The 16,209-nt window shown below is 42.3% G+C and overlaps 1 protein-coding gene across 3 annotated transcripts in view; it reads right to left on the minus strand.

Annotated features, from left to right (window-relative positions):
* The window catches only part of nlgn2a (neuroligin 2a), a 69,899-nt gene that overhangs the window by 24,267 nt on the left and 29,423 nt on the right, over positions 1–16,209 (minus strand). Inside the window, exons 3-4 of one of the 3 annotated variants that reach the window (XM_088292838.1) lie at positions 12,100–12,153; positions 960–1,109 (exon numbers count right to left, since the gene is read on the minus strand). In XM_088292838.1, the coding sequence (XP_088148964.1) occupies positions 960–1,109; positions 12,100–12,153 (204 nt within the window). Of the gene's footprint in view, positions 1–959; positions 1,110–2,597; positions 2,924–12,099; positions 12,154–16,209 lie in introns of those variants that run through there. The other 2 variants (XM_088292840.1, XM_088292839.1) reach the window with 2 other exon arrangements.

Consider the following 16,209-nt stretch of genomic DNA (forward strand, 5'->3'; position numbering starts at 1 on the left):
CTCTTTTTGCTTGAGCTTCTGTGTTCTGTTTGACCTTTTTGGGTCAGTTTTGGTCCCAGTCTGCGCCACTGTCATGTGGTGTTCCACAGGGTTCAATTTTGGGGCCCCGGCTGTTTTGAGGATCGTAATTCCTTTCACAGTCAGATCTTTGTCTTGCTCAGTAAAAATGACGCTTTGGCCTTCCCTTCCCTACTAGACTCTTGCTCCACCTCTCACGAATATTTGAAAAAGATGCTCAAAAGGGGCGTCGCCTGGCTTTCGAGGAAGGATGGGGGATTGGGTGTGGTCAGGCTGTGATTGACAGCAGCGGTGCCAAACTACGACCTAAATCATTTTGAATACTATGACAAGCTATGTGACATAAACTAACCAAAGGCAATGCTAATAACTCCCTAACTTCCAACTCCAACTCGCTGCTTCGGAGGCGTGTACGAGATTGACACGCTTGGTGGCAGATCGACTACGCCAAGAATCTCTCCTTGTCCAATCAACGGACAGAAAGCCAAATTCACATGCAGTGCAGCGTTAAATCTGAAGATGGCTCGACACGGACCGTTTTTTGCCCCAAATTCAAGATTACAGCAAACATGCTTGAAAATGTCCAAAATAATGAGCAGGACATGAAGATTGCATTACTCGACCAGTTTTTACAGTTTATCAGCAAAAAAAAAAAAAAAAGTTGATTTGGGCGCGTGTACCCCTTCAAGGTCACTTTTGCCTCATTTGGAGTAAATCAAAAAAAAAGAAAACAGAAGTTACGATCTTTGGTCCAAGTGGCCCTCGTACATCGCAACTTCTGAACTCGAGCAGTAAACTTCAGCAACTACTCGAGAAACGCAAGCACGGTCGACATCTTGTTTCGAGAAATCCGCGAGCGAGAAATTCTTTTAGTATCCTCAAGTCTTCCAATTTAGCGAGCGAGAAATCCGCACAATCGATACAAAAGCTCCGTGACTTACCCAGCACGCCGAGACGATAATTCATGGTCACCACGATGACATTGCCGTAGGCGGCGAGGACGCTGGCGTCAAACATGTTTCCCGTGCCTTCCATGTACGAGCCTCCGTGAATGAACAGCATCACCGGCTTCTTCCTGCGGTCGCGAATATCTGCAAAACAAGTCGACCAGAATACATAATAGGCTCGATGATACGTCTTTGATTATGTTGCTTTTGATCATAAAAGCAAATTGTAAGGTGGCGTGAAAATCAACACTTGAACGACGAGTGCCGCTCTACAAAAAAGAAACTGGATCAGTACTTTTCAATCGACAATTTGGGCTCATTTAAAAATCACACAGTAGATGTCTTGCTGATTGTCAAGTGATGAGAGATGCTGGCAAAAAAAAAAAATTGGGATTTTTTTTTTTACACGCATCGATTCCTCACCGTTGCTTGGGGCGGGAAAAAATAGCTTGAGGTCATTCACGGTTGTCGATAACAACTGCACAAACTTTCGGTTTGAACTTGTCCAGAAAGTGTGTTGAACAAGTTTGTATATTTGTTTTGGGCTTTTCGAATTTTTCGGTTTCAGATTAAGGCAAACAAGACGCGCTAAAATGCGCACAGTGCAAACTTGAGCAGCAGGTCGGCCATTTGTAGACAGGAGACACATCCACATCAAATGTCTTTTGTTGTCCTTGCTCAAGGCGGATCACCGTGTGGGTTTCTGTCCCACGTTTCCGTAATTCCCCTCACCTTGGCTCGCGCCTCGGCTCGCTCACAAAAGCAAAAAAAAAAAATCATTCGGCCGGCGCTGAGCTGCAAAGACAGTTACATCAACATGTTTCTGGGTCAATTCCCCAGTGCTTCATTTCCAGGAAACACATTCTCTCGGATGCTGGCACGACTGCAACAGTGGAAAGATGACGCCGAAACATTTCTCACCAGCAACATCACGTCATAATTTGTCGTTGAGAAATGTTCTCGGTGCTTTATTGGCTTGTAATGAGGAGAAAATCAGCAGTCGTTGCCATAGTGACCTGCTGCCGTCACCGACTTTTTGTTCACGGCATTCCGAGCCAGTATTCCACAAACGCCTTTTCTTCTTTTTTGCATCGGGCTACACTTGCAGAGGCATCCGCTTGACACGGTGGCATATTGTTCCGTGGAAACAAGTACCTGTTTGCCAATCAATACGATGGATCGGCTTCGTCGACTGACGGCTGCCCCGCAGCTGCCTTCCGGCCGAGCACGTACCGAGCGATTGCTGCACATTTGCACAACAACCGTAGTGATTGCGAATTCCTGAGTGGAAGCAAAACTACGCAAGTGAGATCATGCGGGTGTGTTTAGAAATAGCCAATCACGTTCATACTTGAGTTAAAGAGGAGTCAGCGCACTATGCTACCATTTCAAGTGACGCTTAAAAAAAAGTGTTCCAATACTTGCTAAAAATTCCTCAAGTTGCTTTCATGTTTTCTTTTTACGTATTTTCTCCGGCGTTGTACAGTATTTTTAATGCCTAGGACAGAGGTCCACAACCACCGGGCAACTTTGGACCGGGCTGCGACGGGCGGCACAAATGAAAGAAAAAAAAACTCGCAATACTTCTGGTTTCTTCATTATTTGACGCAAATAAATAAATAAATACGTTACTTTTAAAAGTGACTGGCTTCTCTCCGTTCCATCCATCTATGAAGGCCGTCATCGGATCGTCTTTGACCCGTGATACGTGCGGATCAAGCACCACGGTTCGGGCCGGGCACGACCAGCGGAAAAGCAGGTGAAAAAAAAACTGCGCGATAACATGAAGGCAACATGATTAGTTGGCAATCACGATAATAGCAGCTGAAGAAGTTGAAAGGCAATATGGATCACGTAAGTCGCATGTATGGGAGCATTTTGGTTTCTTGAGGTGAAACCAGCCGTCAAATTCATGAGAAAGGATTTTTTTTTCGGTCTCTCGTCCCGACACCGTCACTTCAGACAGACTTGTCAATGAAGTGTCAAACATACTCAATGAACACGCCGACTCCGCGATGGCTAACTTCAAAATAAAGCTTAGCAAATAATACATTGAGTCATTGATGCTAATGCAATAGCGTCAGCAGACTTTTACTTTGAAGTTGGTCCTCGTGGTGGCTATCTTGACTTCCGTTTTCGATGTTTGGGCTTGCTGTATGGCAGTTTTAATTTACATGACATAGTTGCCACCTACATCAACATAACGACATCCCAAAATCATATTCAGTTCCTAAAGGATAATGTAAATGGCAGTCAATTTAAAACTGAACAAAGGTTAGACGGCTCGGAGCCACTTTTGTGATCCTGGCATGGAAGTCCATTGTTTCAGAGGGGTCTCGTTCACACCTCCTGTGGTGCAGCTGTGATCTAATCTTCCTGCATTCCTCTCCTGAATGTCTGGTCATTAGCATGGTCTAAACTTCAGTTACACTTAAAGGATTTCATACTTTTGACTATTAAAGGAATATAAGAGTTTGAGCTTAACATAGTTCATTAGATGTTGGTGCATCCAATGTATGAAAATGTGATATTGTAAAATGCTGAGAGTGTGACTGGTGGCGAGAAACTGGTTGCGGGGGTTGTGCAAGAATGGAATGTTTTAGAAACCGAAGGTGCTGAGCGAGACGAGATGACTCCGGGAAGGAGCGGCCATCGGGGGAATCGCACGCAGGAGGAGCCACGGGATTCGGCGGGAGGAGAAAGACCAATGAGAGCGAGCTAAAGTTAACTGCAATACACATAGCCAATAGAATCATGCCAGGATGCCTTTGTCTGTGCCATTTTGCATGTTGTATAGTATGAATCAGGACTGGGCAACTCGGGGGTAGAACACATTCGCTGGTGGTATGAGAGGTGTAGAGCTGTATTGAGAGGGACCCAAACTCAAGTTGTAGATTTGTGTGTTAGGAATAAATCCACTCGTGTGTGAAAATGCCGGCTTCCTGATACCTTTCTATTGCAGAACGAGCGCGCATATTGTTGGATGTGTGAGAGTTGGGTAAGGTCGCAAATTGGAGTCAGATTACTTATTTGAGTTTACATTGGGTTAAAGTTAAATTCTAACATTGATATAAAGATAAATTCCAACAGTTCCTAATCCTTAAATCGCCGGCATTAGTGGCTACTACTAGCTAGCAGTTAGCTGGTAGCATTAGCAACAGATGCCAGAAAAACACTGGTTGCCGGGCTGTAAAAGCTCTGGACTCGTATGAACTGTTTTTTTTTTTTTAACTCTTTTACAGAAAGTTTTACCAATGAGATGCCTATGATGTTGCGGAAGCTCTCTGCAGACCATCGCTTGAGTGACATGATGACAAAAAAGAACAGCTGAAGTTTACTTGGTGTTAAAGCAGAGGCACTTTATATGATTAGCATATTTGTGCTGAGTCCAATTTAACGCAATTTAGAAAATGGATTGTCACACAATCCCCAATCATGAGGGTGTGTACACTTTTGCATTACAGTTGTTTAATTTTACTTCCCCCCCTCGATTTTCTTTTTTAGGCAATTGAGTTGTACACGTTAAAGGTGACATTAATGGACGGAAAAAGATTTGCAATAATTCATCTTGGTCTCCTTTTTCGATAGCACAAAACTCTTGGCAGTCCTGGGCCTTAAGGGTACCCAGCTGGAAATCCTTCTCCAGATGAAAGCGGTCCAAAATGAGCACAGTAAACACGGAGCAACGAGGCTGCACTCGGCTCGGGAAACTTGAACAAGACGGCAGAAGGCTGCCACCCCGCCCTGAGGAGCCAGATGCTCTCGAGCAGAACGGCAGACAATGGCACTATTAGGCCTGCGCTCGTTCGCTTTGGGGCGCGCCACCCACCGACAAGCCTCGGGACGCCACCTTCTGCTCCCCCTCGCCATCCTGCTGCTTGACTGGTGACTGATGAGCATCCAGTCTTGAGAGACAAACGCACAGCGTCGTCGTTCACCCTGCTAGCTTCATGCTAATTAGGGCTGCAACTATTCAATATTTGGGTTTCCGGATAGCCTACTGAAAATGATATTGAATATTTTTGGAGAAAAAAAATGTAAAAAAATAAATAAATAAAATAAAAGGCTGTCAGGCATCAACGTGTGCAGAGTCGCAGCTAGCCTTGCTAGCTCTACTCGCGCCAAACAATATAGCATCAGCGTAATTAAACTTTTTTTTTGTAATCGCAATAAACACGATAAGTGAAGAACTTCAAGTTATTGATGACGATATATTACTTGGTAAATTAAGTTTGTAATTAAGTATTTGGAAGTTGTCTTTCTTACGCCGTTGTTACTGTCATGCACAGCATGAATAATTGTTGCTGCTGTTAATTTAAAGACTTCTTCCAGACAAAGTACAAATAAACAAGCGGGTATTGAGGAAAAATAAAGAAATTAATAAAAAAAATAAAAAAATCCTTTCAAGGTACTGGAATTACTTTTCAACCCTATTGCTAACATTAATTTGCATCCATGTGGCAGCGCTTGAACCCTTTAAGCATCTGGATTGAACACCAACGGTGCAGCAACAACACAAACTGACAAATCAGCACTGACAAGTTTGCGGTCAAATGTTCTCCAAATAACGGCCAATAATATTAGTGCTGTACTGATGGGCCCAGAAACGAGCTGAGACAGCTTGATTAAGTATTATCAATCCCGCTGAGTTCCAGGCAGGGCACACCCCACTGCACCCTGGTTGTAATTTGTCTTTACAGCTCCTTGTTAGAGAACATCATGCTGTGAAAAATGGACCGAAATATTGAACAGTTGGACATTCAAAAGTTTAAAGGTCAAATTAAGTCTCAAGTCCATTTTGAAACTCTCCCCCAAAAAAGCGCCACTTTTTGTGAGCGCTGTCACATGCATGCGGGTTATTGTGAGGCCGCAGTGATGGAGGAGCGGAGGTGGAGTGAGACGTGCGGTGATGAATGGGCCCTGATGAGATGCACAGTGGCAGAGCTGGCCCACAGGCCGCAGCGCTGCCCTAAAGACCAATCGTTACAGTGCAATGGATCACGGGGCCCGACTGATTGCATCCGAGTTGCGTGTGTGCGTGTGTGTGTGCGGGTACGCCTCGGTGCATTTTCAGACACACTGCCAGCTAAGGTAACCTAAAGTGGATGTGACTGTGTTTAATGGGCATATAAACTGACTTGGCCTTGAAACATCAAATACACGTGCGCAATCTAAAAATAGATACACGGTTTGGAAAGTAGGTGTAGAGAGTTTCATCATTTAAGTTCAACTGTTTATGCGGTGAAATTTAATTCAACTGTTGTAAGACAAAAAAGACAAGAAACATAATGCTGAAAAATACCACTATAATTACACGAGTTAAAAAAAAAAAAATAAATAAAATAATGTTAAATTAAATCAAATTCAATTCAATTAAATAAACAAATAATCTGCCTATACTTAGATAAGATTTTTATTCCTTCACTTTGCTATTCAGAGAGCGATGCTTGTTTCGGTGCTGCTGCATTTGCCGCATGAGGCGCAAATGAAGCAAAACAAAGATTAAAAAAATAAATAAATAAAAAAAACAGGAGCAGATGTGGCGAGATGGAGCGGCAGGGAAGAACAGCCTCCCGCTCCGATGAGGCTTAATAACACCTTGAAGAACACAAGTCGTCGTGCAAGTTAGCGCTCAAGTGTTTTGCGCCTCTTCCTCGCCGGCCTCCCATCGCGCCGGATCCATATCTGCTTGTTTGCGGAGCCTCCGGCAGGAACAGGCGCCGGAGCTGCCACGTCTCCTCCCTGTCTTTGATCATTTAGGCCGAACAAACAGGCAGCTGTGCGACGTCTGCTTACCGACATTTACGGACTAAATTTGACTATTTGCTCCAAGAAATTGGATTCACATATTCCACAACTTCTGGACGCGTTGCTCCTCGCTGCAACGAGTACGTGCAAATTGGGTTTTGTGTCCAATCAGATTTCAGCCTCGATTTGCTGTCCGGTGACTGTGATGTCATTGATCCGAATTTTTTTTGTCATGTCGTTCGATGAATATCAGGGAACCAAGCAAACGATTCTTTACGGGGGAACAGCGCCCCCTATCTTCAAATTTGAGAGCCACAAGGAGAATCTAATCACAAATTTTTAAATTCACATTTTCACTCCAACCTAATTGGCGTCCTCCGCCCTCCATCTCTGCTCCACTGTTAACGGCAGATTTTTTTTCTTCCGACTCCTCACGGAATTCCACGAAAATGAGCGGATGGCGAGGTTGATCCAAGCTCTTGGGCGACACAGCTCGCGTCTGTCCTCGGCAGCGCCGCGTGAGACAAAGACGGCACAGGCGCAACGTCTTTTCGCCTGAAGCCTCGTGAGACTGCCGTTGACCCCCGCCGCGCCGCTCCTGAGTGTTTCACGTGCGCCCGCTCCCTTTTGTGAACGCACAAAATGGATTCGGACTTTCTAAGGACGCGTGACAGCCGAGTTCATTCCCATTTTCAGCCGGAATCGCAGAATCGGTCGATGATAAAAATGCTATTTCAATCTTGGAAGAGATTCCCACGTAGATTTGGTGGAAAATGCCGCAAATATGCATTCACCGTTACCACTCAAGTGACTTTTCCCATAAATCCACTTTTCTTTCCCTATTTTTTCTGCCACGAAAAACAAGAGTAAGGATTGGAACGAGTCAAAAGTACATCAAAACGACATTAAGGATTTAACATGGTGCTTACGAGGCAAGATGGAGGCAGCAGCGTGAGGATTAAACCACCGGCAGGTTTGGAACGAAACGAGGGGGGGGGCATGAAGACGTTTGGTCGTTCTTGGCTCATTTGCTTCTGACGACATGCAGACAACGCGATGGAACGCGACACCGTCCTCGTGCAACCTCCCCGCCCCCCCCCGCATGGTTGTGCCCTTAGCCCGCTTCTAACCGGCTGTCTGAGGTGCAAAATGGCAGCGAAGCAGGAAGCACGATGGTGTGTTCAAACATGCAAATGACTTGACTTTTATGAACGTTGCAAGACTTTCTCAAGAAGGAACGCAAAGATCCATTTCTCTAATTTGCGGCAGAGTGTGTGCATTTGCCTTGGAAATGCTGATTAGATTGCTTTTTAAAAAAGACCCCATTGCGGCGTTCTTATGCGTTTTCGATTTTGCTGAAAAGGGAGACTTGAGTGCCAGCGCCGGCGTTCCCATTAAGAGAAGCTGTCAGAGAGAGTTTGCCCTCTCCAATGCAACAATATCGCCTTAATTGGGACACTCTTGCGACAGCGACTATCCAATCAGGAGCAAACACACGAACACGCACACACATCTATCTATCAGTGGTGGGCGGTCAAGGCCTTCTCTGCTGGCCTAACATAATCAAGAAATCATGATCATATTCGTCACATTGATGTCATATTATATCCTGGTGTTGTATTTTTAGTGAAAGTTTTTATCCAATCGAAATTCAACGAGCTCGTGTTGCTAGGCAGATTTCACAATACCAGTAGCACGCACTATTCGTCCGAAGCCTTCAGATACAATCGTGCGGGCGTCTGTTCTGTGTCTCAAGGGGGCTTTTACAGTTGCGATAGCCAATCAGATCACGAGTCGATGACAGTGAGGCCTTCTCGCTGGCCTTACGCTGAAGGTGACGAACGCGTCTTGTGATTGGATACTCACTCGTGAGGGGGCGGCGTTAAGCGGAATCAACACACCCGAAAGTCGGAACTGGCGACCGTTCGGAAATCTGAAATATATTCTTACATTTTTAATTTTTAATTGCAGATACACTTGGAGGCCATTTTCAAGTCGGACTTTTCAAGAGAAACTAGGTCGTCCAACACTCACTAAGTTGTGCGTAAGTGATTTTTTTTTTTATATTATTTGCCCAGCTGTAGTGCCATAAATGATGGCAAAATGAGGGGGATTTAGTCAAGTCGTAAGACTTCAGCGAAGGCCTACGTGTGAAATGCACGGCGCACCACTGAACCATGAAAATAAAAAAAAAAATAAAAAATTTGCTCAAAACCTTAAACATGGCCATTTGGATTTTAGGATCATCACGTATTTTTGGTGGAAGATTCTGAAGCAGATGAGCTTCGCCCAAAGTGACACCAGTTAGCCGCTACAACAAACGAGACAAAACGTTTATACAATTTGCGAGAGAATTTAACTGCTTCAACATCGAATTGACGAAGGAAGTCTGTCCGTGACTCTCTCCGTTTTTCCTCGCTTGGCGCCGCATTTTATAGCTTTTCATCCTGCAGTTCTTGTCATTATTATTATTTTATGATTGCTTGTCTTTGATGTTTTCATAAGATCAATACAGCCGTGAAACAATTACAAGCCTAAAACATGACAATAAAAAGTTGTCTATTTTATTTTGTGGTTGTTTTTGGTGCTCTATAAACAAACTTGACTTTAGCGTGTCAAAATAAGTCGCCGGTCCGACGTCGTCGCACGGAGTCGGACAAACAAAACGGCTCATTAAATTGAGAGTTTGCAATTAATAAGGTGACATCGTCTAAGGCACGGGTGTCAAACTCAAGGCCCGGGGGCCAGATCTGGCCCGGAATCTCATTTTATGTGGTCCGCGAAGGGCCAATCACGTGCAACTTCCTGTTTCTCGCACATTTTCTTCACTTTTGACAACATTGAGATATGAGATAGCGACATTTATTTGTTGCCAATCCTCCAATCTTTAAAAAAAAATTGAAAACTTGTTGAACAAACAATGACTTACTGGCTTCTGATTTCAAAACTGGCTTTCCATCAATTTACTGTGCGAATGTGATGACAAAAGGTGATCGTACGTTCGTTTATAAGGGCTCAGCGTCATAACGGCCCTTTGACGGAAACCAGAACTGCCATGTGGCCCGTCCGATTTGGTTTTCTCTCCGGAATGGCCTTCTATTAAATGTTTGGCTGTCCTTTTTTAAAACTCGTTTTTATGATTTGGCTTTTGGCCCAACTTGAGAATGTTCACCGTTCTGCCCGTTTCAGAAGCGTTTGTATGCATTAGTGTCACTAATTTGTATTTTAATTTACTGCTTTCACTGTCTTTGTTATCAAATTATTGGTACTGTATGTTTATACTCTGTGGAAAGCGCTTTGTAAAATTGTATTGTATAGCAATTATGTGAGATCTTTATCCCGCTTTAACGTTTATCTCGGTTATCATCTTAGTTTTAATCAATATTTCTTTACGCATTATGAATTTGAGTGCTGCGATACAAATAAAGTTGCCTTGCTTAATCACAGGATTTGATCAAATAATTATTCAGAGAAATGGAACCGGGCCTTAATGACCCTCAATATCACACCAATTCATTAAAACTCCGTTATATGATTCTTATCGCCGCCAGTCGTTATTGTAAAAATCCAAAGCGCACACACATGCATCACGTGAGTCAACGCCGGCGGTGTGGTGAGCGCTCGTAAATAAAAAAATAATCAGGCTGTGAAGCAAACTCGTTTACAATATTAAAAACAAAACAAATTAATCAAAGACCCAGTTTTTTTTTTTTTTAATTTCCTATTTATTTTTGCCGGGGGATTTCCATGTTGTTGGGATCTATCCCTCGGGGAGTCCGAGTTGACAGTTTACAGATTAGCAGATGGAGTAGGTCATTAGTTTCTGCACTTTAATTAATTCCTAAATGCTCACCTTCCACACTTGACTAGGCTGTCATTATTTCCGCTGCACGGAGGATGCACGAGCGTTGCCGTTGCGAAAGCTCGATAAGGTTGCTCATTTAAAGGCGCGGTCGGGAATCATTGGCCGGGGGGGACACAGTCACAAGTGAGCAGAGCTTGTTGAGGTGATGAATGCGCTCAACCCCGACAAGCCCCATTTAACCTTTCGGCTGGCCCACCCGCCTCGTTCTTTGTGCTCCATTTTTTCGGATTTACTACGAAATAACGTAGTATACAACTTTTTACGGAGTCCAGTTTATAATGGCACACTAAATTGCTCGTTTATTCTCGCAATACAATGATATAATAAAAAATATTTATTGAATTTAAATTTATAATATTTATAAATGTACGTAATAAATGTTTAAAAGTTTTCCATGAAGATATTAACTATTAAATAAGTCATGGCGAACCAGACGGCCTTAAATAAACATTCATTTTCAGGTCAAATGAAAAATAATTACTTCGACTTTAGTTTAGGTTTTTAAACATTTAACTCATTCAATCCTTAAAACATATATTTATCTTTTCAAAAATGTAGTCCCCGCCTCCCAAAGACGTATTTATACGTCTTAGTCCTTTTCTTTTTTTTTTTTGCGTCATAGCTCCGTGATTTTATGGCATTAGAACACAATATTCTGTGGGCCTCGCAAAATCAGTCAAAATCCCGAAAAATGCTGGAATTGAGGGGTTCCCTCTCGTGAAAATTCCCGGGGTTAATTGAGTTAAGGATTGTCAAAACTGGTTGTCAAGTTTCATAAGCGCGGTTGTTGACAAAGTAATTTATAATCTGACAATCTGATAATCTAATATTTCAAGTAATCAGAAAAGTAACTAAGTTACTTTTCCAAGGTAACTATGGCAACGCTGCTTCTGTCCCGCCTGAAGTCCAGTCTTGGGGTTCAAATGGTGTTCACCTTTCTGAATCAGTTTGACGCCCAGGAAAAAGCATCAAACTTGCCCAAGAAGAAAAAGATTCCCACTCACAAACCCGAGAGGAAAAAAAAAAAAAAGTGTCTCCAAGAAACAAGAGGGATGATAAAATCAGCTCCACTGCTGCAGCGAGGAGATAAACGAACAACATCCTCCAACGGGGGCCACAAGTGTCCTTGGATGCCCCCCCCCCTCGAACCAACCAGCAAGATATTTCCCGACTCCGGAGCAATTTCACCCTTGCGCTGAGGGATTGAGGCCCAATCATGATGTGCCTCATTGAAAGGGCTCATCTACATTTTGGGTCGGGGGCGGAGCTGTCGCGATGCGTTCAAGGTCGCTTCGGAAGCGGTGATGAGGATGGAAAACACACACACTGACTTCTGGATGAAGAGTGTTCATCCTAACGATGCTTTTCAATTCAAAGTCAGCACATTTAGACGCGTGTGTGCAGAACATAGCCACCTTGCGACGTGTGTGTGTGTTTGTGTGTGTGTGTGCGTGTGCGTGTTTTCCATACACACCCCCAAAAAAAAAACAAGAAAAAAGGCAAAACATGCATCAAAAATACCTTCGTCTCGAGGCTTGTTGGCTGCAGATTCATCGTGTTTTTTTGTGAGCGGACCTAGGGTTCAGAAAAAAAGGGGGGGAAAAAGAGAAAAGAGAAAATTCAAAAAAGATTACTAGCAAAAAACGTTTTAAAAAAAAAAACTAAAAGACAAAAAAAAAAAAAAGAATACCAAAAAATAAGAAAAGAAGCAAGAGCAAAAAGGACAAAGCAGTAAGAGTTGGGTTTTTTTCTCTGTGTTTTGTTGTTTAAAAAGAGGACAAAAACAAAATGCATCACAGACACATTTATCACAAGAAAAGACACAAGATCAAGAAAGCTGATGATGTCGTCATCTCCTCTTTTGCTTCTCTCGTGCTGCGGGGGACAAATGTGCTCCAGCCCTCTCCCGATAGGATCCATGATTGGTGCCTTGGCATCTGAGTGGGCGTGTCTACTAGCTGAGGTGTTTTGTCTTTTAAGGTTTTCTACCTCCCAGTTAAAAACAAAACAGCCCCCCCACCCACCCACGCACACACAAAACAAAAGATTTGCAGCAGGAAATAAGCTGATTTGATCCCCCCACTATTTAAACCACACAGCTTCTAATTAAGCGGGAGCGGTGAACACACATCCTCAAAGACCAAAACAATAGTCAATTTGTCCGCCATTGCACCACACGGTCAACCCAAAAAGAAAAAAAAAAAACACGCAACAACCTTCAATTACACTGCAGCGCCGTTAGGTAAAATATGCATGACGTGGTAATACCGAGGGAAAAAAAAAGGCCATGTCTGCGGGGGCGTTGCAGGGGCGCGCTGTCATTATTCACAGAGTCAGTCAATAATTACATCACACAACAAGAGCGGCTGATTGAGGGGTGCAGGTAAAAAAGGAAAGTTAATTTGATCGCTGTCAGCCCACTGGCTGCTTTTGGGAAGAAAGGAACCAAGAAATCAAGTCTTTAGTTGACGTGCTAATGGTACCTTGAGATAAAATGACAGTAATTCATTGAAAATAAATAAATAAATAAATAAATATATATATATATATATATATATATATATATACATATATAAATAAATATATATATATAAAATAAATATATATAAATAAATAAATATATAAAAAATAAATATATATAAATATATAAAATAAATATATAAAAATATATATAAATAAATATATATAAATAAATATATATATGTATATATAAATATATATATATATATATATTATTTTTTTAATGGGGCGCAAATCCGTTTAACAGGAGTGATAAACTGCTTTGTCTTGTCCATTTCCTTACAATGGACTTAAAAGAATGATGCCCTCGAGCTTTGCCTGTCTATCTGCAGGATTATGCAAAATCCGCCAAGACCAATTTCACAACATAAGCCCAAAGATCAACCCATTAGAATTTGGGTCAAATCTGTGTCAAAAAAAAAAGTGAAGTCGTTCATAAGCAGATGACACCAACACCATCGATGACTATCTTCTCCGGGACGAGAGAGCTGACAGGTCAAAAACCTGGAGTAAAATCTGGTAAAATGAGGAGGGGAAAAAAAAATCCAAAATGTAAACGGATGATGTTGGCGGCCATGTCATGTGAAACCGAGTGTGAACGAGAAGCAAATAAGGGACAGGCGGCGAGTGACGGGGAAGCCGACGGAATGACATTTACAGAGTGGTAATCATCAAGTAGGCGTGAAGGTTAAAGCCATTTTCTACCCATGGAGCCCGCCGCACATTGAACACACACCAACACACACTTGTCGGATTAGGTATTCATGCTTTCGCCGGTGCCTAAACTGACTACAAATAAGATCCTTTGCAGGCAGCCAAAACACGGAATAATGGCATTTTCCATTCATTTCAACGGGAAAGATGATTCACTCTCACCACATCACCAATATTTAATATTAGATTCACATATTTAATTAGGGGTTGTAAAAAAAAAATGGAGTTCGTAATTATTTCCTTTGTGTCTTGACTGTTTATTGCAAAAAAAATAATATAAAAATAAAATAAAAATAGGAGCATTTTTGTTCCTTCATTTCCCAGAGGGATTGACCCACATTTGCACCGTTTGGACCTTGGAGGAGATGTACTAAAAGCAATAATAAGAGTAGCACGTCGACATTTCTCATAAAGCGGACCAAAATAATCCAATAGCTGGACAACTTTATTTGGTCTGTCCACTCCCACGAGTAAACGTTGCACTTACGTCTTCTTAATGAAAAACAGCCCCCCCCACACACATTCCATTCACTTTGCAGTGATTTCTTGGAGCTGGCTTCTCAGTAAAAGGTTTATAAAAGCACGGATATTCCAAAAGGATGTTTGCGTACTCTGCGAGGGGCTTTGAGGACATCATGGCGAGTCGTTCTCACAGATGCTCCGTGTTCTCTCATCCCTAAAAGATGTCACGGCTGTACTTCTGGTACCTGACGGATCACAAAGCCACAAGCGTCTGACATATACACGAATGAGTGATGAGTGGAGACGGCAACAGCGTGTGAATATATATGTGTGTGTATATATATATATATATATATATATAAATAAAATATATATTTTTATTATTATTTTATAAATAAATAAATAAATATATATTTCATTTATATATATATATATATATATATATATATATATATATATATATATATATATAATTGTATTTATATATATGCATGTATATGGGTTGTCGCTATCCTTGGTGCTGAAATGTGTGTTGAAATGATTCACAGGCTCCCCGCATTGAGAACTGCGGGCGATACGAGCTATTTGCGTGTGCGGCTACGTGAGCAGGAAGGCGGTAAGGGTGGGAGTCGTAGTGGAGGGGGCGAGGTGTGTGCAATTTGCATTCACTGCCAGTGTCATGCTCCGCTTCAGAAAGCCTGAAGGGAAGAAGAGCTGGCCCTTTCAGGTGCCCGTAGAGTGTGAAATGGTTGTTGTATATGTAGAGCAGAGCAGCGCAGCACATCCCATAATATACCCTCATCGGGCTGTGACTACAGTTTGTGTCACTCTTCGAATATCTTGAGGGCTGCTCGATGCGGAAAGCTGCTTAAGCATTTTTTTATATATATCGTTGATATGCAATTTCAGGCCCATGGACTAGTACGCTCTTCGTCCTCGCTAGTAAAAAAAAACAAAACAACGATGGCATACTAGTAAGAACTACAAATTACCGGCAGGGCTAAACTGCACAGGTGTACACACACTTGTACACAGATTGTAAACTGGACATGAACTCATTCACTGGCTGGGATGTGCACGTATGCCAGATCGAATTTAATCAGTGAATGCCTTCAACCGATATTGTCTACATTGTACATCAAGAACATTTTTCCACGAGTACGCATGAAGGAGGATCTGGACCATCGAGCAAACGGAAAATGTGTCGCGGCACAAAGTAGAAAATGTGTGTTTCGATTATAAGAATCGTTCATGGAGTGAATGACGACGGCCATGGAAGAGTTGAAAATCTGTAAAGAAATTATTATTTTTGGTATCAAGAGCCCTTTCTCAGTAGTTCTTTGCTGTATGAAGTGCCACAAAAGCAGAAAAAAAAATATGGGCATGTAAAGTCACTGACTAGTGAGGACATACGCGTCAAGACCTTAAGCAGGATCTCAAGGATCTGCTCAAAAGCCTTTTCATTTTAGAAACGTTTCCCACTCAGGGTTGCGTATAAGGACTTGAAAGTGTCCCAAACTTTTCTTTTGTCCAATTTCATTCATTTCCGTGTCCATGCTTAATCAACAGTCCACAACAAGATGGCCGACGGCACTTCCTTGAAAACTGCTGACTCGGATCGACACCTGCGCCATCTTAATGAGATGGAACACAATGCCAGCGTTTATTTATAGTGTTTGACACCATTGCACAATAAGAAAGACATTCTTCAAGCACCTCTGACACACTCCATCAAAATGGGCATTATTATTCAAATAAAATCACGCGTGAAATTTACTTTTAAGGAGATACATTCCGTCACTGGGATAAATGGAGCGTGCGATGTGGCGCTAACACTCCTCTGATCTTTAATAGAACACAATCAGAGGTACTTCTTGCACACCGCACTTAAATCAGACGCGCTTGCAGATTGTGTGATTATTTAAGTGCCGTTGA

The sequence above is a fragment of the Idiotropiscis lumnitzeri genome, chromosome 4, assembly GCF_059441095.1.
Source record: "Idiotropiscis lumnitzeri isolate Australia: NSW breed Sydney's pygmy pipehorse chromosome 4, RoL_Ilum_1.0, whole genome shotgun sequence".
NCBI classification, from domain to species: domain Eukaryota; kingdom Metazoa; phylum Chordata; class Actinopteri; order Syngnathiformes; family Syngnathidae; genus Idiotropiscis; species Idiotropiscis lumnitzeri.